Below are 24,857 nucleotides of genomic sequence, written 5' to 3' on the forward strand. Positions count from 1 at the left end.
AGTGAAGTATTGGCCTCTATTTTACTGTACCTGGAATTCTGGGGTTCTGGAACATCTGATTCTGTGCACGTTTTCTTTACCTGTAAGAAAAGAGTACTAGTTAGTCTCATATGAAAATACAACTTCCTCATTCAGGTTCACACACTTGTTAAACTTAAAGTGGCTCCAGCTCTGCTCACCAAGATCTCTATAAAATACTCCCCACATTTTACAGCGGTAGCATGCAGTATTAAATAGTGTATTTCACTATTATCCTATGAACAGCTGTCAAAGGCACTTCCCTAGACTCCATTAGTATGTAAAATGTTCAGCTAAAATAGCTTGGGACTAGCTTAACTAGGAACAAAGAAACCAAAGAACCAGGTTTCCCACTTACGAACTGGAAAGTCATACTGCTCTCAATTCACTAAGAAATGTTTTTCCAGTTGATACTGCTTCTGTCTCCTACCAAAGCACACAATAATAAACACCAGCTTCTGGGGGCAAAGCACAGTGTTAGCTAAAACATTCATATATTAATTTTCATTTTCTCAATCCAGTGGCTGTATGTTTTATATATTTCTCAGCATATCAATTAAGTTTCGGCATTGCTCACAGGCATCTCATATATATTTAGAGTATACTTTGCAGACTGTATTTCAACTTAGTGGTTTTTAACCCACAAAAGGTAAAGAATGAAAATAACTTTTACTTTAGGACACACTATCCATTTCTGGACAAAAGTGTGTGATACATCCTCTAAAATAAGGTAAAGCACACATCCATTGCCTTTCACAATTTAACTTCAAGCACAGATAACTATGTCTGATTATTATGGTCTTAATGGTACATTATATGCAAAGTAAATTCCGTTTCAAAAATTCCTTAGTTAATAGGTATCATAAACAGTATACATTAACAAGTCCATTGTCATACACTCTGAGTGTTTACATTGCCATGGTCTATTTACGCAACCTACAGAATCCAAGGCACTTTAACTTCTAATATGTAGCTTGGAAGTGAAAATAAGTCTCCTGAATTTACACCATGAGTATACTACATAAGTGTGAACTGTGATACAAAGGGCATCACGTAAGAGTAAGTTTTAGATGTTAAAGATACAGCATTGTCTTTCCAGCTCACAAAGTAACTCTTTCCTCTTCTGACTTAAAAATACAAATACAAAAAAAAAGATCCTTACACTTTCAAAAAGCCATGTTTTTGCTTTCAGTTTTAAGCCTAGACGTTTTATAATTGGGGAAATCAAGTATTTGGCTTGATTAACTATACTCTTTTTTGCATCCCGTGTATACATTCATACAGTATGAAAATAAAACTGGTTAGCAAAGAAATTATTATCTCTGTCCTATTACGTAACGTATTCTATGCTCTTAATATGAAACTTAGCACCAAGAGATGGAAGGGTGAAGAAATATTTTTGAGTAATTAGTTTAAAAAAAAAGGGAAAAAGGAAAACTTTTCTTAAAATGTAAGCATAAAATTCACTATGAAACCCACAAAAGTCCCTTAAAAACTCCAAGAAAAATAAGAACTAAAAGGGAAGGACACGATAATAAAACCCTTCTTTCCCACTGGTTCTTCCCTATGATTCATCACCAGAAACTATATGAACTGCCCAATGAATACGTAGAAATCACTTCAAAGTGAATGTCACTTTCTGAAAGACTATGATAGCTTGACTTTGGGACTGACTAAAGGAGCTCCAGATCACACAAGCAAACTAGACAGATACTTCCAAGCAGAAGTCAGAATGAGACAAGCTTCCTATGGTTTAAAAAACAAAGATTTTAAAAAATCTTTAATACCAATGGCTTTACGTAACATCTTTCTCCAAATAACTAATCAGAAAGTTCTTATTATTTTAATTTATTCTTAAAGTAGTAATTGTAATGCCAGAGAACACATCTATTGATGACTTACTATCTAGTTTGCACAGTCCCAGATTCATAGCTTATGCTTAATAAGAATATGATGAAAGATTGAAGTAGATATAGATATTCTTTTAGATATTGTTAGAACTTTGCATTCTTCAAAGTAATTCTTTTTAGGGGTTTTATTCATTTGTTCATGGTCGAATGAGGGAACAATAATATTTAGGATACCATGACTACTATAGGAGAGGTCTATGCAGTGAGGTCGATGTTCAGAGGACAATCTACTTGTTCAGAGGCAAGTGACTTCTGAACTAAGTCTTAAAGGACATAGGCTTCAAAGACAAAATCTGGAAAAAGTAGGTACTTCATGGGGTTTGTCAGAGGAATCATATTATGAAGACCTTATAAATGGTAAAGAATTTGGAATTTAATCTTTGGACAATGAAGACCAATGAAGAATTTTAAGAAACAGACTGGGTAGAGATGGTGCAGGAGGTAGTGTGGAAGGGGACAGGCTGAGGACTGAGAGACAGATAAGAGCCTAATGCAGCAAGAGAGAAAGTATACATTCCATGAAAGCAGACATGGCATTGATCTTGTATATCACTAATCCCTAGCCTTGAATAGACGCTCCTTGCTATGGTATGAATGTTTGTAACCCTTCAGAATTCATATGTATAATCCTCACCCCCCAGAATTAGGGAGTGGGGCCTTTGGGAGGTGCTTAGATCACGAAAATGAAGGCTCTACAAATGGGATTAATGCTCTTACAAATGAGACCCCACAGAGCTCCCTAGCCCTTCTACCACGTGAGGACACAGTGAGAGAAAGTCACTGGCTCTAAACCAGGAGGTGGGCTGTCACCACATACAACCGTGCTGAAGCCTCCATCTGGCATTTCCCAGCCTCCAGAATGGTGAGAAATAAATTTCTGTTGTTTATAAACTACCTGCAGTATTTTGTTACAGCAGCCCAAATGGATTAAGAGAGTCCCCAAATACGAGTTCACTAAGTGAATCATTCAATCCATCAGTGAGAGATGGTGAAGGCCTGAATTAAGATAGGAGCCATGGGGAGAGTTGAGAGGATGTTTTTGATAGATACTTCTAAGACAGAATTGACAGAATACTGTTATTGACTGAAACAAAGTATAAAGTAGAATATGATCTGACCTTTTAATCTGTCCTTGAAAAAACTTTGGTAATACCAAAGATCAAAAAAAAAAAGTTAACTTATGCCTTCTTTAAAATACTTCAAAACGCCATCTTTCCTCTGAATTGATGGAGAAAAGTTAGATGATCATTAAGAAACTTGTTTTGCAAGTCCTGATTATGCAGAGACGTTAATCACGAGTCATGCAAGCTCCAATCATCATGTTCTATTCTGACTTCCAAAAAGAAGAACAGGTAAGAATTAACCTACCTGATGAAAAGACAACCTACAGAATGGGAGAAAATATTTGCAAATGATGCGAGAGACAAGGGCTTAATCTCCAAAATATACAAACAGCTCATACAACTCAACAACAAAAAACCAAACAACCCAATCGAAAAATGGGCAGAAGACCTAAATAGACATTTCTCCAAAGAAGACATACAGATGGCCAATAGGCACCTGAAAAGATGCTCAACATCACTAATTATTAGAGAAATGCAAATCAAAGCTACAATGAGGTACTACCTTACACCAGTCAGAATGGCCATCATTAAAAAAGTCTACAAATAACAAATGCTGGAGAGGGTGTGGAGAAAAGGGAACCCTTTTACACGGTTGGTGGGAATGTAAGTTGGTACAGCCACTATGGAAAACAGTATGGAGGTTCCGCAGAAAACTAAAAATAGAATTACCATATGATTCAGCAATCCCACTCCTGGGAATATACCCAGATGAAACTATAATTCAGAAAGATACATGCACCCCTATGTTCATAGTAACACTGTTTCACAATAGCCAAAACATGGAAACAACTTATCCCACTGACAGATGAATGGATAAGGAAGATGTGGTGTGTGTGTACACACACACACACACACACACACACACATGCACATGCACACACACACAATGGAATACTACTCAGCCATAAAACAGAAGGAAATAATGCCATTTGCAGCAACATAGATGCAACTAGAGATTATCATACTTAGTGAAGTCAGAAAGAAAGACAAATACCATATGATATCACTTATATCATAAAATATGGCACAAATGAACCTATGTACAAAACAGAAACAAACTCATAGATATAGAGAACAGACATGTGGTTGCCAAGGGGGTGGGGGGAGGGAATGGGATGGAGTGGGAGTTTGGGGTTGGTAGATGCAAACTATTACATTTAGAATGGATAACCAACAAGGTCCTACTGTATAGCACAGGAAATATATTCAATACCCTGTGATAAACCATAATGGACGAGAATATAAAAATATGTGTATGTGTATAACTGAATCACTTTGCTGTACGGCAGAGATCGGCACACCATTGTAAATCAACTCTACTACAATAAAAAATAATAAATAAAAATTTTAAATAAAGAAACTTGTATGTTCACAGTGTCTTGATCACAGAATTAGAAGCCAAATGGACAGTTTTACCTAAATTTAAACACACTGTCCCATTTGAGAGATCAATACTTCATTAAACAGTGACTGCTGAATTATACACACTATTAAAGGAACACTATTCTTACAAAATACGTAGAATTTTGTCTTTAATGACCACTAATTTAGTTTTGAATTTGTTTTGAATAAAGCTGAAACAAGCAGGCCAAGAAACGAGGCAGAATTTCATGCCCATAACTTAAATCCAAATCTTAGTTTTCATAAGACACACAAGGAAATGAGCCAAAAATATGCCAAGAGAAAAAAGATAAATAATGTTAAATGCATTTAATTGGTGGCAAAAATATGAATTTTAACCCTTAATGTTATAAAAGTACATGAAAAAAATCAAAGCAAGGTGAAAAAGAATTAAGAGTTTATTTCAAGAAAATAACTATTAGTATGTAATGAAGATACAAACATCAAACACTGAATTTTTTTTGTTTGTTTGCTTTTTTTTTTTTTGTGGTACGTGGGCCTCTCACTGTTGTGGCCTCTCCCGTTGCAGAGCACAGGCTCCGGACGCGCAGGCCCAGAGGCCATGGCTCACGGGCCTAGCCGCTCCGCAGCATGTGGGATCTTCCCAGACCAGGGCACGAAGCCACGTCCCCTGCATCGGCAGGCGGACCCTCAACCACCGCGCCACCAGGGAAGCGCGATACTACTTTTATCCCAATTCACAGATGATGATGCTGAGAACTAGAAAGATTAATCTGCAAGCAATTATGTAGTAAATTTTAAATCCTGATCTCTGAGGGCATTTTAACGAGTAAATGTTAAAAAACTAAAATTCATAAACATATAAACTAATCTTTTTAAAATGAAGATCAAAACACCTTAATATTTAAAAGTTCAATTTTTAATATATCATAATAATGATAATTGCTGCCATTTATTAAGTATTCTTTTCCACTCATTGTACTGGACTATATATATGTAATATCACTTAATCTATGAAAACAGGAGTGATGGATGAAATCCTCCTTCTACAAATGAAAAAACCAAGGCTCAGAGAGGTTAAACAACTTGGCAATGTCACACAGCTAGCACTAACAGGGACAGAATTAGAACCGAATGCTCCACAGCAAGCCTTTCTCTCTGATGCTAGATTTGCCAGTTGCTTTTATCAGGTTGTTTTAAAATTAAGAGTTGAAACTAACATTCTGTGGAACAATTTTTGACACTACTAAGTTACTTCTTGCAATATATTAACCATCTAATAAATCTTTTAAATTAGACTACTGAAGTAACCTTTTTTTTAACCAAGCACTAGTAACATGTACCAACACCCTAACAAGTGCAAAGATGGTCTAACGCATAAAACAGCGTCCGTTTTGTTGTCTTTGCTGTTGTTGTACGTCTGAGGTATCAGGATCCACTCATTCAACAAGGCTTTACTGAATGCCTTGGGGTATATGAGGCACCCTTCTAGGCACGGCGATGAACTAGACCTGAACAGTCCAGAAAAGTAGCCACTAGACACACCGTGACTATGTAGAACTTGAAATGTGGTTAAGTGTAAACTGAGATGTGCTGGAAATGTAAAAGGCACATGGGATTTCAAAGACTTAGTATGCAAAAAAGGGAAAATATCTCAATATTTTTTATACTCATAAATAAAATGATATTTAGGTGTACTGGGTTATAATCCCTTCTTTTTACTTTTCTAACAAAGCTAAAATCACAAGTGGTTTGGACTATATTTCTGTTGAACAGCGCTGACTTAGACGAACAAAAACCTGCCTGCATGGATCGTGCATTTTAGTGGAGGAGATATAAAATAAAAATGTGACCAGATAAGCAACGAATATAAAGTCAGCAGCAACGATTGCCAAGAGAAAATGAAGCAGAATAAGGGGTTAGAAAAGACTGGTCAACAATATTACATTAGCTAGCCACTTATAAAAAACTGATGTTCTTATTTCACAAAACCATTCACTCTTCAAATTTTTTAGGCTGTTATGTACATGAGTAATATAAATTGTACTTTTTAAACAATTACAAAGAATGTGGGATCTGGTATTGAGAATAATGAATATTTCCAATGTCGGGAAAATATATGTATAAAATATAATCTCTAGAATGTCTTGCATTATGACAATTATATTCAAGTATAAAAATCAACTTAAAATTTTTCACATTTTATAACACTAGGTACTTTGAGAGGCTTACAATCTTTTGAGGGAAAACAGAATTAACTTGTAAAAAAAATTGCAAAGAAAAACCAGTTTCTTTTATCCCATCCACCTTCTTCTAAAAATGCTGTAACCAATTATCCCAATTATTTTGTAATCTTGCTGTTTATAAATCCTGAAACATTATCAATAATAAAAAAATGTAGGGGGCTTCCCTGGTCGTGCAGTGGTTGAGAGTCCGCCTGCCGATGCAGGGGACACAGGTTCGTGTCCCAGTCCGGGAAGATCCCACATGCCACGGAGCGGCTAGGCCCGTGAGCCATGGCCGCTGAGCCTGCGCGTCCGGAGCCTGTGCTCCGCAACGGGAGAGGCCACAACAGTGAGAGGCCTGCGTACTACAAAATAAATAAATAAATAAATAAATAAATGAATGAATGAATGTAGGACTTCCTTGGTGGCGCAGTGGTTAAGAGTCCGCCTGCCAATGCAGGGGACACGGGTTCAAGCCCTGGTCCAGGAAGATCCCACATGCTGCAGAACAACTAAGCCCATTCGCCAAAACTACTGAGCCTGTGCTCTAGAGGGTGTGAGCCACAACTACTGAGCCCACGTGCCACAACTACTGAAGCCCGCCGCCTAGAGCCTGTGCTGTGCAACAAGAGAAGCCACCGCAATGAGAAGCCTGCGCACTGCAACGAAGAGTAGCCCCTGCTCGCCGCAATGAGAGAAAAGCCCGCATGCAGCAACGAAGACCCAAATCAGCCAAAAAAAATAAATAAAAAATGTAAAGGATGGAATGATGGAAGAAGACATTTTAAAAAGACCTCTTTTGTAACTTTATTTTGTTTTGAAGTGAACTTTAACGATTAGGCCTTAGAGCATACTATACAGTGATAATGAAAGATCAATTCTCAAACTATAAATCCAAGATAAAAACTTTATAAATGAAAATTTGCTGATGTAATGAATAACTTATACATATTTTTGTGGGTGGTATGTAAGACAATTTTTATTTCTTCACTGAACTCTGTAGAGAATCTAATAAAAAATAGATTTGAATGCATTACTGTTTAAGGAAAACAATGGATAAAATATAGATATAAAAATAAAATTCTTTCCTCCAATACAAATTATATTATAGGTTATTGCATGCAATACTCTTTGGAATATAGAAAGTGATACAAAATTAATGTTAACAATAATTGTCAGCTCTGATTGTATTTCAAGTGTGAATACTACAAAATGTACATGACTCAGTAAATAATATTTATACAAATACTGTAGTGTATCAATGCCTAGAGTCTTATACTAGTACACACTTTATAAAATGTATTTTATGACTGGGTTAGATAAATTATTATAAATAATTGCTGATAAAGCAGAATGGGTACCTAACTTTAGTTACCATTAGGTTCTAATTTAGTAACAAAAATGAGAGGTATAAATTGTTATGGGCCATTTTTTTCATATTTTCTAATACTTAGAATTTGGTCATATTTGAATTTTAAATTATGTAATGGAACGTAAAAGTTTTTCTTGTAATTATTCCAGCTTTATTCTAGAAATGTAAATTATCCTCTCAATTCCTACATCTCCATTAGATGACCTTTTTAACACATTTAATTTTTTCAGTTAGTTGAACCAAGCTCAGAGTTTGATGTGCTTCCCCCTGAACATCCTGTTCTCTAATTAACAGCATTAAATACATATGAATTAAACGATGTCCCTTTCTATTTTACTTCAGGATGCACACAGTAACATAACTAAGAAAATATAAAAGTAGGTATATGAATTAATTTTAAAATTGAGTCAAAATAATAACACTTGGCATACTCAAGTAAACATATATTTTTTGCAATAGAGGCTTTTGCCGAAAATTATTCTAGTGTTTATTTACTTAGAGTAGTGAAAGAAAATATATGTTCCTTTTCTAAATATAATATTTGCAAGTTAATACCACTTTGGAACTTACCACAGGAGGTACACTTTAATGTGATAACTACGATTATTTGTTCAGCCAAGTAAATATAATTTGTGTTGAGGAGATCAGCATAGAATTGCTATTCTGCTATTCTCCCATACAAATTTACACTATCTAAACTGGCTTCTACGAAAACGTCTCCACATTTCTCAGCAAGACTTATTTTACATTTTTTAGGTATGTTACAATTCAGTTGACTTCTAAAAACTCAGTGCATGAAAAAAGAATCTTTGGAAAACAAAGGTTGTCACACAGAGTTTTAAAAAAGACACCTCTGTTTTAATATGCTCATACAAATTGAGAGTTTTTTCAAAAAAATAAAATACCATTTTGCCAAATGGTGGACAAAAAATTAAAGTTTTGGAGACAGACTTTGTGAAAATCTAATTACTAACTAATCTAATAGAACTATTGTTATAATGTGTCATTCTTCCTTAGAAACAAAAATCTTGTGGCTCTATAATTCACACATTTCTGAAATTCTTTTCATGGAGTTAGGGAAGTTTCTTTACTCCTCCCTTTTCTTATTATATCCCTCTTCGATGTTTTTATCATTGCTTACTCGAGCTTCTCCCTGCAATACTAAGTATAGGTTTCCAAAAGCCCAAGGTACCACTTACTTATTATAAAAGTGTGCGAGAACTCTACTGCATCTACTTCGGTCCAAAGGAAAATTGCCATAACCCTTCTTTAAATGCTATTCATAGACAAAGTATAAAGATACAATTGAATATTGTTATTAACTGCAACTGTAAACAAAAAACAACACATAAGACGCTCATAATAGTGGGATTAGAGGTTTAATAAAAACAAAGCCACCACCAAAAACCTGAAGTGGAAATTATTTTACCCCTCTAGTATTGGACTGTCATGGCAAGATCTTACTTGATTTCTGGCCTTTAATGCAGGAGCCTTCCAGGACCCAGGTTTGGGGGAGGGAGGTTATATAAAATTACACACTGGGGAGGAATTAAGTTTTAAAGCTAAAAAATCCTATAGGCTATCCTAAAGCTAAAAATCCTCTTCATCAACTACAACTGTCACAATAGGGTTCAAATTATTTGAGAGTTCATTGCAAGGTTGAAAATATTTAAAAAGCAACTTAGTAACAATGACTGAGGGAGACAAAGCATAATTGTTCAGGTACAGTATATATGTATTAAATCAAATGTCAAGCCACATAAGCTTTTAAAATTCTGGAGTACATTTTCTCTTTAGTTATGCCATAGTCTTTTGTCACCTGCCATAAACTCCATATATACTGTATAAAACATTCAAGAAAATTTCAAACTCTTTCTAACAGTATGTTTTTTCATTACTACCCACCAGGGACTATATCAAAAGTAATACAGTACTTAAAATGCCACAAAAGTAACCATAAGATGCCTTAACATATCATGTTACAGTTCAAATGAAAGTTGGTCCCCTCCTAAGCCTGGAAACGAGACTAGATTGCCATGATACTTGGCATAAATATGACAGATAAATGTTAAACTGATTTTTTTTCCTCACAAATGTGCACTATAAACTATAAGAGGTAGCTACCTATGTATGTATAGGTTCTTTATACTTTTGAACATGTATCTTTGCAATTCTGGGTGTCACAAGATAGATAATGTTAAAACAACAAAAAGGATAATGGAATGTGCAATTCTAAACTAAGAACTAAATACTTAATGAGCATAATGTTGATTTGGTAGAATCCATTGCAGTTAAATTCAAATTGCTGACTCTACTGTACACGTTCTCACTGACCAGGAAAGAATAAATCCACCAGTATTCAATATGAATAGCTTTAGATTTCCCTCCATTCAAGTGAAGATATATGAATTCACACAAACAACGCTTTAAAAATAATCTTAAGAATTGATCCTATTCCCCTAAATAGAGAAATCTTGCTAATGTTTCTGACAACGTTTTTTATATGTTTGTTTTCTTTTTCCTTTTTAAGATATTGGAATGTTTTGGCCACAAGGTTAAGAAAAACTTCCCCATTTATCATGACCTGCCAAGCACAACTGGCCCCTAGACTACACAGCCCTCTACCACTTAACTAATTCAGCTCATCTTAATCATGAAACTTCAAAAGAATTTGGCCACAGGCGTAGACTAGCTATCATTTGTTTTAAAGTACAGATATCAGTCATTGTGTAACATATTCTAGTGCACCTGATATCATTTGTGCACTAGGTACAATTGATAACTAACCTTTTCAATTTGAACAGTAATCAATATAGAGATAATCTGGTTTATTAATACATAATTGTTGAATTTTAGTAAAAGTTTCTGTTAAAATCTCTCTTAGGTTTGAATATATATATGTAAACTTTAAAAAATATTTTCAACGAATATTTGAAAACTCTCCTAATGTGCCCAAAGGTATCACAATAACTAGTAAGAAAAACTGAGAAAGTCTTTAACTTTAAAAACAAATTGACAGGTAGAATGTAAACAATAAAATGTTAAAGACAATTTTAAATTGAACAACATATACCTGTAGATTGATCTGAATATGAATTTACATAGGATATAAATATGTCTGGCACAGCGTGTTGATAAAAGAAGTATAAATGGACAGCTATATTTTCAAATTTTGTAAATTTTAAATTTTTGATCTTCCATTAAAATAGCAACTTTTAAAGAGAAAATCCTGAGGTTCTGGCATCATGTTCTTTATTTTTAAAATTAAACTATACCCAATAAGCAAAAATGTATTTGTAGCATACTGCATTTTAACTTGATTTTTAAAAGATATTCTAGCAACATTTTGAGTTTCAAAATCTATTCTAAAGTAGTTTTATATGAAGTCCATCTTGCATAACCATTGTTGTAAGAAGCTTATAAATCACCTTTCCTCAGGTTTCAATCCTAAAATGAAATTCTTCATTAGCAGAGTTAATAAAACACAGATTCTGTGGCATAATTTACACACTAAAAAAACACAAATTATGTTTTGAGTAGATTGAGTAGATTTTCTATCAAATTAAAGTAACATTTTGAATTACCTGTAAGCTAAGGGCAAAAGACAAAATAGTTCCATGTGAAACGTATTTCGCACATACAAATTTGTGGTCAGAAAAAATAGTTCCATTAACTGTGTAACTCCAGGTAAAAACTAAGCAATTTATTGCAAGCCTTTTAAAATGTACAAGTTGATTCTTTAGATGGACGTGAAATTTAGTCAGGTAATTTCAAAATTTCTGTGACCCTAAATACGTGTCTATCATAAAGAATGAAGTACCCTCTGCAGTCTCAATGTAAAATAGATCCCCCCAGTGGTTAAACTCAAGGGTTAAAGAGTAAAGGAACTATAAATTAGGTTTATCTGTCATGAAGGTCTCATTCTAGGTAAACCTAATAAATAATTGAGATATACTTACAATTTTTTCCTCTTTGACCTCAATTAAAACGGCTTTCTGAGAGCGGGTTCTAAGGACAATTTATCGTGGTTTCCTCACTACACACTTATGAAGTCATCTGGCTTTTGTATTTCTTCAACAGCTGCATTACCTTCGAAATTGGCTTGTAGTATTTCCCCAAAGCAAAATGTGAGACTGCCCCTGACACACACAACGACCTTCCTTCTGCGGGTGGCTGAGTTCAAAAAGTCAGATCATACAGTTTCAAAAATTCTAACAACAGTAACTCGTAAAGAACTTGGAGAAGGAAAGAGAGAAATCAAATTAGAGATTTTAAAAATTGGTCTCTCTCTCTCTCTTTCTCTCTCTCTTCCCCTCTCCCTCCCTCTCTCCCTCTCCCTAAGAAGTTATAACAACACATTATATGATTATTAGTATTTGCTTTTGTTGCTATTTTGATAAGTAGTATTTTACTAGTTTAGGAAAGGTTGGGTGAAAGAACAAACCAACAGGCAAAAAGCAAAATAAGGTAGTGCAACATCATTATTCAATTACACAGGATTCCAGAAAACAGTAACCGCAACTAAGGAAAGGAGCAGGAAACTGGATAGCGCTGACTGATGCTCAGTAGACCCTGGTAACCAAACTGGAAAACTTATTGGCTGTGATAATTCATCCTCCTTTTCTTCAAACAGGTTCCCTAAACAATCTAACTCCGGTAGTAAATCAGACACTTAGAAGACATTTTCTCCTCCAGAATTATGCTTTTCTCACAAGAATAATAAAACAGTACCAACAGAGCAAAGCCTTCCTCAGTTGTCTTGAATGAAAGAAATCTTTAAGAGACTGTAATTATTGTGGCAATTCACCCACAGCTTAGTTCCCTGATGCAGCAAAACACCAATTCACACTCTTTCTTCATTCAAAGATAAAAAGGGATTCAAAGATAAAAAAATATGTTTAAGTAATTTAAACCAAAGCATTCCAAAGGCTTCCACGTCAAGGTTTTAAATCAAAGCACGTGCTCAAGTGCACATCCAAATGAAGGTAAAAACCAGCTGGAAGCTTAAGGTATCATTAAGAAGTTAAAATTAAACTTACAATCATAGTTTTGGGAAAAAAAGAAATTTCCATAAATAGAGGGAAATATTTGTTCTCACAAAAAATATAAAATACATCATTGTGATGACTACATTTGAAATCTAATGAAAAACCCAAATTCAGCACAAAATTTCAAAATAAAAGTTATCCAGAAAAAAAAGCCTTTCATTTAAATGGCTGGTATTAATCGTTAAAACACTGCAGCATGCACCGTATTATAAGGGAAAACCCCTCAAAGTCAACTATTAAAACTTTCTAATGAAAGCTAATCTATTAATTATCAATTAATGGATCACCAGCATTTGTCCCAGCATTAACATAAGGTAATTACAGAGGTTCAATTTTATGAAGTAAAGACAAAATGTATTTAAAAGTTTCAGCATGGGCAGACTAGGGATTTTCTCTTAATGACCTATTCACTTAATGACCTACTCACTCAATTTTTATGTACATATTTCTTCTCTCATTCTGTGCTAAAACTGAGAAAAATCCAAATTTATTTTACCTAATATTTTTTCTCTGAGATAGAACTGCTTATACTTAAATGACTTTCTACGTAACACAATAATAATTATAATGCCTCCATCAGAAGCTAAATACAACTTACCTCATTCAAAGTCCAAAAACCTGAAACTAATTCCAGTTTTATTTGGAAGGAAGTTTTGTGTGTATGTGTGAAGTTCAACAGCCAATAAATTCCACTCTCCAGTGTGAGTAAGGATGAAACCCGGTTCAAGGATTACAGAACAGTCTGCACGGTTTATAGTCTCGAACCAACATCCAGGGAGCCTTAAAAACACCTTGCTCTGCCGTGAACCTGCAGGCTCTAGAAGCAGTGCAGTTATTTAGGTTAACTAGGAGGAGACCAGGAGAGTAAACACTCTTGGCTCTGACCAATGGCTTTCCACGCCTTTCTGTTTATAGTAAGATGACTTGTCGTCAGAGGTCACCCCCATCAACAGCTCCTGTCTTTCACTGGGATCTGAAGCATTTATCCTGATTCCTAGGCTGTCAACCTGCTATCATGGGGACACCTTCATAACCCATTGGTGTAGCTACTCGAAGAGTTTAAATCCCTGCATTAAATTTTCTAAAAGCAAATTTTACTTGAGTTTCTTTTGAAGTGAAACATTTCTGCAGGAGAAATACCTCATGGCAAGTTAAGAACTGGTACTCATTTAAATAGGGATTAAATGAGGATTGGTATTCATTTAAAGTCCCAACCAACACTTTATGTTTTTTGTTTTTGGTTGAGGCAGAAAGTTTGTAAGATTTCACTTTCATTATTACGTCTCTCCATTAAGCACAAACTTTTCTTCTTCCCCTAGGCATACATATGTGCATGCTGACAAAATGGAAAGATAATTACAGGCATTTGTATTTCATCCATTTTTAATGTATTTTTATTTGAGGTAGAGGAAGGGATGGACACAATTAGACATGCTCACACAGAGGTTATCATTTTATGTAAAATATTTTCTAAAATAAAGCCTTTTGTGTTTTCAAAAGAAGACATATGTTAAGTTCTAATGAAATGAAAAGGGAACAAGAAGAGCTAAATTCAAGAGACAAGGGTAATGGAAATAAGTCTATTCTCCGGCATTGAGGTTCCCCTTTTTTCTAAAGGTTTATAAAAAAGAATTGTTTTGAGAAAACAATATTATGCAACTTTCCCCATCTAGCTCTTTTAAATATGTCTCACAGATCTCAAAAAAAAAAAAAAAAAAGCTAAGCTCATTTCATAAGTTCCTCCAACAATATTTCAGTTTAGCATTTACAGGCATTATGGGAATTACTGCCTCCAATCTGTCTGTGTAATTCTGGGATGGTTTCTTTTTCTTTCATTTTTCTTGGTCTCTACAGTGTGACTCTTTGATACAGTGAGGCAAAGCGTTCAAAATAAAGACCTACAGCCAAGGATTCAATACTTCATTCTGAGTAATTTGTAGCACAAATGTTTCTTGAAGTCATTTTCATTTTCGAGGGTGGAACTAGGTGAAGAGCCATTACCTATTTCAGGTCTGGGCTGCACTACAAGAAACCCCAGTGCCCTTAGGGACTGAAGACGGCGCTATCTCCCCACAGTATTGGCCACGGATGTTGCTGCTGAGAAACTGGATAAGGGTCCATGTCCCACCCACAGCACACGTTAGCCCAGGTTTTGATGCCACTCCAATACTTACTTGACAGAGAGCTGCCTGGGTCTATTAGAGTTAATAAAATGGTTGATTCATTATTTTAGAGACCCCACTTTTGACAGATTCAGTTCTTTGATCTTTGTATGGTTAGGATCGCTAAAAGCAACGTCTTCTTTGCAGCTGAATCATCTTAAGTAGTTAGAGCTCCTTGAGTATTGTGGTATACATCAGAGTTGTTAAGTTCAACAGAATATGCTTCTGAACTGGCTACTTTTTAAAGGGATTATAAATTATTCAATATTTTCTAAACTCTTAAGAGCTCAAGAAACATTCTTGGAAGTAAAAATCTATGTCTGTCCCTATTACAACAGAGACTGAACAAACCATACCCAAAACCCTGAGGAGGACAAAATCAGTTCATAAATTAAAGAAAGTTGGCTGTATGGTAATTTTCTTTCCCAGTCTCAGTTGGGGGTTGGGAAGTGGGGGGAGGGCAATGAGCCACGTGTGGTGAAAACTTTGAGATAAGGAAAATATAAACATGAAAATAAATGCCATGGGTGGAATAGGGAGGGTGGGAGGGAGATGCAAGGGGAAGGGGATATGGGGATATATGTATACATACAGCGGATCCACTCTGTTATACAGCAGAAACTAACACAACATTGTAAAGCAATTATACTCCAATAAAGATGTTTAAAAAAAAAGAAAAGAAATGCCATTTGTAGTTTCAACTCTTAAAGAGTACAGATAAATAAAATTTTTCTGAGAAATGTAATCTTTATCTCAGCTTACATTAGGGCAACAAAATGTCCCTTGGATCATAAAAGTAAATGCAAACTTTTACTTTAGACTGTTATGACTAAGTAGGAAAATTACACTGATGGTTTTTTAATAACATTTTATGGACAAAGATTGTTGGGATGCCCTTCTAGCCCCAATGTACTGCCACCAATTAATTATGTGACCTGGAACGAATAGATAAGCTGTTCTTTCTGAGCATTTGTTTCCCCTCCTGTGAAATAAATGTTTCCACCTCAGAGTGTCAGTGGTATAGTATTTATTTTTTCAATGCAAACCACATACTTTGAAGACTCCATCCACAAAATAGATTTTATTTACCTATAATTGCTTTCATTACCCATGCTTAAAATCAGGCATTATAGCTGTCAATCAATGCTGCTAATTATTATGACATACACTCCAGGTACAAATGAGTTAATAAAATAGCCAAAATCAAAGGTACTAGATGTTTTTAAAAGCCAAGAGAGCCTTATTATGAGTAAATGTTTGGTTTCCCTTATGTATTAAAATACAAAGTAATAAATACATAAAATACAGATACAGAAAACAAACTTATGGTTACCAAAGGGGAAAGGGGGATGGGGGGTAGGGATAAATTAGGATACTGGGATTAACATATACATACTACTATGTATAAAATATATATAAACTGAATCACTGCTGTACACCTTAAACTTACACTATATTGTAAATCAACTATACTTCAAAAAACATTTTTTTTAAAAATACTGAAAATGGCACCTTGACCTCCAAAACCTCTATTTAGTCCTTCAATTCTACCTTTCAGTGATGTAAGTACTATCAATGAGGCCCTGTCCCACATTCTGATAAAAGTGAAGCTATTCTGAATGGCTGGCAGCCGGTACATTACAGCAGTGACTTGCATGGTGTCCGTGCTCCACTGTTATTTCTTAAATGCAGGAGTATCTTTCCAAGCAACATGCAAATCAAGATTAAGTTTATTCAATCATGACAACTCTAAGGTTCAGTAGAAATCACATAATTTTTTTAAATAAATCAGTTACTGCAGTTTCATGGGGTGCATCCTTGACCACCCACCCACCATAAACTCTTACACAGGTTGGTTGCTTCTGTGACCCCTGCTCTTCGTGTCTTCCCCGCTTAGTGGCGTCATCTCCTCTTTTGTACACTGTCTAGTAATCTATCAAGCACCCACCCTCTTCAGAGTTATAAGATACCCACAGGTTCTTTTATAGCATTTCCCGCAACTTTTCATTATTGCCTAATTAATTATAAGACAGCTTTGTGAAAAATCCCTAGGAAGGATATTAGAAATTAAGAGATAAAACAAAGCCAACATGAGGGGACAAAAGAACACCAAAAGTGCAATCATGTAATTCTGACAACAACTGAAAAACCACGGAGAATGGAGAAAAAAAACAATTTAAAATTTCTGTGTGTACAATAAGCTCCCAAATTGCTGGTTTGAAAAAGGCCACATGGAATCAAAATTAAACAGCCGCCGCAAACTCCAGCAGCCTCCTTAGCCAGGTTACTGATGTGGTATCTATATTAGAATATAAAAAACATAAAATTCAAAACCTAAGAGCCTATTTTTAAATAAACATTTAGCAAATTATGTCCATGACCTTGTATAACAAATACCACCTAGTAATCGATGCAGTAATTATAGTCATTGTTTGTTTAATCTTTTTCCGATAAGGCTGACAAACTCAAATACATTCAGAAGCCAAGTGGGTAATTTGAAGGAGTGAAGTGGGTCAAACGGAGGTGAGGCTATTGGCAAAATGCATGATCTGCCTGAAACCACTCAAATTCCACACTCCCTCTCATCTATTCTCATGTCTTAAATACTATCCATATGTTGTAGATTCCCAAATTTTCATCACCTCCTAAGATCCATCCTCTAAGTCCTAAACTCTTACTTTTTCCTAATTTACATCTCTATATAAATATCTCACAGCCCTATCAAAATTTAACATGTCCAGTGTTAGGCTCTATTATAATTCTTTTTCACCAAGTCTATTTTTACTGTCCCATATTTTCCATATAAATAAATCCAGAAACCAGAATCATTGGGTCCTCCATTTCCTCAAACTCTGCATCTAAACGCATCTAAGCAGCAAGATTAGACCAACTTGAAGAACCATGCCTCCCAGAGCACTAGCCCAAATTAGCAGAACAAATCTCAGAAACAATCAGAGTCAACCAGGTGGCTTTATCCTTAAGTTTCTGTATCAACCTTTCTACTTGGTCTATATATACCAATGTGCCTCACAAGAGGAACTCTTGGACAATTCTGTTATCCACAATGAGCTGGCCAGTGAGTTGAGTCTTCTCTGAATGCATTCCAGGACCAAGCTCGTGTCACTGATCACACCAGCTAAAATCAGGAACAAATTTCATATCGTCTCTTCTAATTGGAGACAGAGATAATGTCCCACAGGGCACACATAAGTAATAAGTCAATACCTCTCCATGAAACTCCCGAGTGACCAAGGGTGGCTTCATTTTGGATGGACTTCCACATTTGATGATATATGATCTATAATCCTTAAACATTTGAATGTCTCCTATGTCAACCCTAACATAAAAGTCATCTAAATGACAAGTACAGTTCCAAGATGCACACTGAGCCACCAGAAAGAAAGTGGCTTTTACATTTGGTGGTACCCCACAAGTGGGAATGGCCTTGGTCGGGGAGGCACAGGTACATGGTGCCTCCAATGTGGCTTCTAGGTCAGTTGGTGGGCCTGACGGTTCCCAGTGCAGCTCCAATGATTGAGTCTAGTCTTGTTTTGCAAACTAGTCAGTTCGATCTCTGTTTGTTCATACCACTAACCAGTGGCATTTGCTTGCTCTATGAAATGAATGAGTAACAGCTATGGGAATGATGCGGAAGACATCAAAAGGTGTTCAGAGGCTTTTTGAATGAGAGGTGGGGCTGGGCCACCTTCTGCTGTTATGATAGACTTGTTGGTAAATTTAAGGGAAGTGGTGTTCCAAACATGTCAGAGATGTCTGGCAGGGGGATAGCAGAGCCAGGAGTCAGCTAACTTGAAGGTGCTTCTAACAGATGGGACTGCCATGCTAAAGCATTTTCCTCCAAGAAGAAGATGCTAAAGGTGACTCTGAAAAACAAAAAATCATTAATGTCCTTCCAACTACTGCACCTCCCAGACCTAAAGTTTTCTACCCACAGCCTCAGAGTCATTGCTCTTCCTCCATCCCCACAAAATCATGTGTCATGTTCCAGTCACTACAATTTCACCACCTTTCTCCAATCATTTTTTATTTTTAAAAAATTTTTATTATTATTATTTTTTTGCGGTACACGGGCCTCTCACTGTTTTGGCCTCTCCCATTGGGGAGCACAGGCTCCGGACGCACAGGCTCAGCGGCCATGGCTCACGGGCCTAGCCGCTCCGCGGCATGTGGGATCTTCCTGTACCAGGGCACGAACCCGTGTCCCCTGCATCGGCAGGCGGACTCTCAACCACTGCGCCACCAGGGAAGCCCTCTCCAATCATTTTTTACTGGCACACACAGATCTCTCATCCTGAAAGGTCAAGAGCAAGAGGCCAAAGCCGTTTTTAGAAAACGTACAGAGGCCCATATGTTCCCCACTTTGACCCACAAGATCCACTCTAGGGGGGTTCTAGCAAGCAGTTTACTCCATCAAGTGATCGATAGCATTATAATCTAGGATGACTCAATCCAACAAGAAAATTCAAGTGACTGAACCACAGTAAGCTTGAATCCTCTGCTTCCCCTTTAACCAGGCTGCCACCTAGAGGGTTTACCTAACAGGCTGTCTACAGTAGCTTTCAGGGGAAAGAAAGACTCATCATGTCTAGGAATGGTCAGGATAATATGCCAATTTTTCAAAATATAAAATTTGATATAACCTCTCACACCTTTCATCTTGACCATAACCCAGGAAGTAGCCAAGAGATGATCCCTTACTGGGGCCAGTAAGATTCAGTAACCGAGGTGTTTTACTAACGTATGTAGACCAGAAGATCAGGGAGGCAGAGTTATAAATCTTTTGAGGATTTTAAGGAGGCTGTTCCAATGTGCAACAATACAAAATGTTTGTGGATGATAGGGAGCGTGAAACCCCTACTAAATACCTTGCCTATCAGCCCTTGCTTCCATGATAGAAGGTACGCCATTGTCAGATTTATTTAGATTAATTTCAATGGCCCCCACAGTGTGGCTGGAGTTGGCTGATTGGAATGGACCAGCAAAACCAAAACCTGAAAAAGTGTCAGCAGCTGTGAGGCACCACTGACAGTCCCAAGAGGGGGTACAATGCAGTCAATCTGTTAGAAACAGCAGTGGTAAACCCCTATAAAATATGTCTTCCCTCCCAGAGACAAACAGGTCAACTATTAAGAGGAGTCATCAGTCTTCCATGCCAATCATCTCTATAACAGAAACACAGAGTGCTTCAGTTCCTGCCCAGTCTGTGACCCTGGCTGTGCTGCCTGTCCAGGACAATAATGAATCTAGGTAGCAATGGCGGTGATCTGGGTGGTGCAAGCTGAACCAGCTTGATTCCAGTTGGTTCTCATCAGAGAACACGCCCTTATCATAAGCGTCTTCATGAATGGCCCTGACAGCTTAACCATGTCCACAGCTTGTGGTCCCCAAAAAGGATTTTCTAATCTGTCAGTTGGCAGTTTTTCAAGTGGCAGACCATACAACTAATCATTGGCAACTTTCCCAGCTAAAATAACTATATAACAAGATTCATTAATGGAGTATTGGCCAACACTGTGAGAACTGCCTTGAATTCTGCCCATCAAACAGAGACAATATCCACTTTTCTACATAGCTGATGGTGAGACTGAACAACCATAGCAGTCCAGTGGATATACCATCAGGTTTCAATTTAGCTAATCCATCAGTGAACCAAGCTCAGGTATTTAAGGGAATCTTCTGGGAATCAGGAGGATAAGGTTTTCCCCAAAGGGAGAGCTGCCACTTTTTCACGTGAAGTTAAGATTCTGTTGCTGTCAGATCAACGGCATTCCTCGCTATACTATTTCCATTTGACAACCAAGGCTTCTTGGGCCCTTCCTACCTTGCTATTCATTGAGTAGGAGTTGACCCACTCCAAAATGGGAATATCAAGCTGAAGCATTCAGTTTGACTCAGAGGAGTGTACCTGGTATCAAAGCCAGGGATATGATGAGTCCAGAACCCCAAGTGGTACCTCTGGGTGGAGGCTGCCTCTTTTGCCAGAAGCTTCGATCAGCAAAGTCATAGAAACTTGAAGCTCAAAAGAGGTCATTAGGATTGTGGGGCTCCAAAGGTACTTGCACTTCTCTATATGCAGCTCTTTCAGATCAGGAGAATCCCTCTGGATTTTACAAGCATTCACAGTATAATCATGTAAAATTCAGTAGCGGAAGCTGTAACAATGATACACTGAATTGACCAATGCGCCCCACTCACAAGATCTGTTAGCTTCCTTCCCCCCTTGTAAATCCTGCTCAAGCCACATTCGCTAAATTCAGGTACCTCTTTACTCCACGGGATGGGTAAAAATTGAGTACTTCTATCTAACGTGGCCAGAAAAGTTGAAGTCCCTCCCCTCTCCAGAGTTTCGCAGCGTATTACATACTTTTTACACACCATTTGGATGGATGCATAAGATTTTTGGTCCTCCTCCAAGACAGCCTCATCCCTAACCATCTTTCTCCTTAAAGAAGCTTAATTTGGGATAGAGGGGGAGGGAGAGATCTAGGGGCACAGAGGGAGAGAACAGCTCCATGCTAGTAAACAAGGTGCATTTACTTTCAGTTTTGATTGGCAGCTGGCTTAGAGCTCAGTCAAATGAACTTCTAATGCTTTCAGTCCATGCAATGTTCCGTATTGGGCAGCAAGATCACCATCACTGACATCATCTATTTCAGCTTGGGGAATCCCGAGACTTAGTAGCCATAACAACTCTGGCTGTGGCTACGGTATTTGTCCCTTTGGTTGACTAGGGCTTGATCTGCACCGCAAGGATTGTTTTAAGGCGTCCTTTTTCATGGAAGGCATTTACTGCCCTATTATTATAACACCTCTAACATTCTATCCCTGTTTCAACATAAGAATTACAGGAGTTTTCCAAGGCAGAGAGGATAACTGCAAGAATTTGCCTCAATTTCTTTGGGTCAGTTTCTCATTTTCCAATAGATCTTCTTTGTCAACATTCCAGGGCAATAAGAGCCCCCAAACTAGTCAATACCTCATCTATGGTTTTCCATGAACATATTTTGTTTCAGAGACAAAGCTCCCTTACAGCAGCCCAGCCACTGCAAGAACTCTAAGACCTTTCACTGTTGTCTCCTAGCAAATCTAAGATTGTATGACAGACAGCAGGAGAGGCTAAGCCGTAAAATAGACGAACTATTGCTTTTTCCTTAACAAGTATTATACACCCCACACCTTCATCTTCCAAGTGAACCAGTCAAAGTCCTAGCCATTTGTCTAGTTTCTACCCATAATGGTTTCAAATGTCCCTCCATTCCTGCTTAGGGTGTGAAATTATAATTGTTGTTTAGAGAGGGTCAGAACATTCCTTCAGACCAGGACGGGTCATTGTATTACTTGTCACAGTGGGGTGGATCTGACACTGACCCCCAGATTGGCAAGGAATTCCGCATGTCTGGAATAGGGTTAGCAACAACCAGGGTACGTTTTAGACAGATAACTTTGAACCTACTTCTGGGTACTTGGATTACAACTACCTCCCCAATTCATCCTCATTAAAAGACAATAAAATGGAAAACCATTTATTCCCAAACTGACCAAACAAGTTGGTCAACATGTTCACTAATGTTGTCCATGAATTTCCATCAAATCCTATCGACTGGTCCATGAGATCCTCCTCATCCTTTCTCTCCCAGAAAGCCATGTCTTTTTCAGCATCTTATCCTCATGATAAAACTGCCAAGAATGCGAAGGGTCTGAGGTTTTACCTTATTTACATGCTAACAAGTTAACGTGTCACAATTTCACATATGCTGGCAGGATACAGGAGACTTCTGGGTCAGAGATAAAGGACCTCATTACTCACAGCAATAGCAGAAGCCAGAATATCAGCATTTCTTTGTGACCGTTGCTGAGTTCCAATTCTCACAGTGACACGACATCTGCATGTGCTATGGGCTGCATTACAGCAAAACTACTCTGAGCTTAGGGAACCCAATTTTTTTATAATGGGCAGTAAACATGCTGCCTTTTGCTACAGAGGAATGTGTTTTATTTTATAGGCACATATTTCCAAAGTAAAATCCATTTTACAATTAAGAATAATTATACATCACTGCCTGGACTATTGAGACAAAACGTATTGGGAGATACACAGTTTCATTCCCAAACACCAGGAATGCCTCAGCTATACGGAACCCTCAAGACTTCATCAGAAGAGGACCCAAACAAAGGCCAAACAAACTTGACTTCTGAACAGTCAGAAATAATATCAAAGTGCACACACCTGAGTTCTTGGACTACATTAATAAGACAGTCCAATGGGCTCTTACTCAGAAGCTATTTACTATTACTTTACACATGCCTAAGAAACTAACTATACTAATTTTCATGTCTGCAGCTCCTCAAAAATAGAAAAGGGAATGAATAGCTGACATTAACTGGGGAGTAACCCAACACAGAGAAAACAAAATCATTCAAATGCAAGAATCCAAAAGACCTTTATATAAGGGCAACTGGCCTTCCGTACTCCAACTGCCCTTTATTGTTTCCGTTCATTAACTGGCTGCAAGATGATAACCTTGGCCGCAAAATGATGACCTTGGCCATTGGGAAAGTATGAAAATGTTCAGCCAGGAAATTTTCACAGGAGAAACAGCTCAGGACTAGGTATCGGAGACTGGTGCTCTCACCAAACCTACTAAAAAGGTAACCTTGGGCAAGTCATCCTCCTTAACCTTCAGTGTTTGTTTTTGTCAAACAAAAAACAATGTCATATATCTCAACTGGTTGCTATAAGCTATTTTTTATATTGTGCCTTCTAAAATATACAGGACTCTATATCTATGTCAGACAATTCTTCCGCATGTCACCGTGTTCCAGCCACCATGGGTTTCTGTCAGTTTCCGAAAAACAAAAAAGGCCCTTTTTCTACCAAGGCTACCCATCCATGTGTCCAGGGCCTGGAATGCTTTCCCCCACATTCTGTAAGCCTAGCTGTCTCTCATCCTTAAGATCCCAGCTTAAATTTCACTCTCTCAGAGACACCTTTCTTGATCACCCAATCTAAAGTAGTTCTTCCCTCTTCTTTCTTGTAGAGCCCTCTTGTTTTCCTTCTTAGCACTTATCATGATTTTTATGCATTTATTTGTTTGTTTTTACCTAATGCCTGTCTCCCTACTAGTTCAAACTCTGAAAAATGGACTTATGTCTGTTTTTCCATTAGTTTATATACAGAGTCTAGCAGAGTGCCTGGTACAGAATAACACTCATCAAATTTTTGCTAATGATCTTGATGAATATGTAAATATAAGGTAATACTAGCCATGCATTTTAACAAACAAATACATATGAAATAATTTTTAGAAAAACGCTCAATCAAAATAGTTCAACTAGAAAAAAGGTTTTGGTACTTTAAATGGGTAAAACCTAGATTACCTGAAAAACCCAACAAAAAATGGGTGATTCTTTTTCACTATGAGTTTTGTATGGGAAAAGTTATGATGCTATAGATGCATTTTCCAGTCCAAAAAAAGAGAGGTTTTTTAGATTCACCTATTCATTTTCTTATTTGATCCTGTGAGATAGCTATAATCTCAATTTTACAGAGGAAAATAATCAAAAATTCATATATTTAGCAACTTCCTCATGATAACAAAAATAATACTTGATAGT

At 36.9% G+C, this 24,857-nt stretch overlaps 1 protein-coding gene and 1 non-coding gene across 2 annotated transcripts in view; both read right to left on the reverse strand.

The window, feature by feature from the left end:
- The window catches only part of EYA4 (EYA transcriptional coactivator and phosphatase 4), a 261,282-nt gene that overhangs the window by 125,030 nt on the left and 111,395 nt on the right, over positions 1-24,857 (reverse strand). Inside the window, exon 3 of the mRNA XM_027079485.1 lies at positions 31-80. Coding sequence (XP_026935286.1) covers positions 31-80 — 50 coding nt within the window. The remainder of the gene's footprint in view (positions 1-30; positions 81-24,857) is intronic.
- Positions 3,165-3,303, reverse strand: LOC113613361 (U8 small nucleolar RNA). The gene has a single exon (XR_003430205.1). It is a non-coding gene; the product is annotated as a U8 small nucleolar RNA (small nucleolar RNA).

The sequence above is a fragment of the Aethalodelphis obliquidens genome, unplaced genomic scaffold (assembly GCF_003676395.1).
Source record: "Aethalodelphis obliquidens isolate GAN/ISIS:26980383/991018 unplaced genomic scaffold, ASM367639v1 scaffold3, whole genome shotgun sequence".
NCBI lineage: Eukaryota > Metazoa > Chordata > Mammalia > Artiodactyla > Delphinidae > Aethalodelphis > Aethalodelphis obliquidens.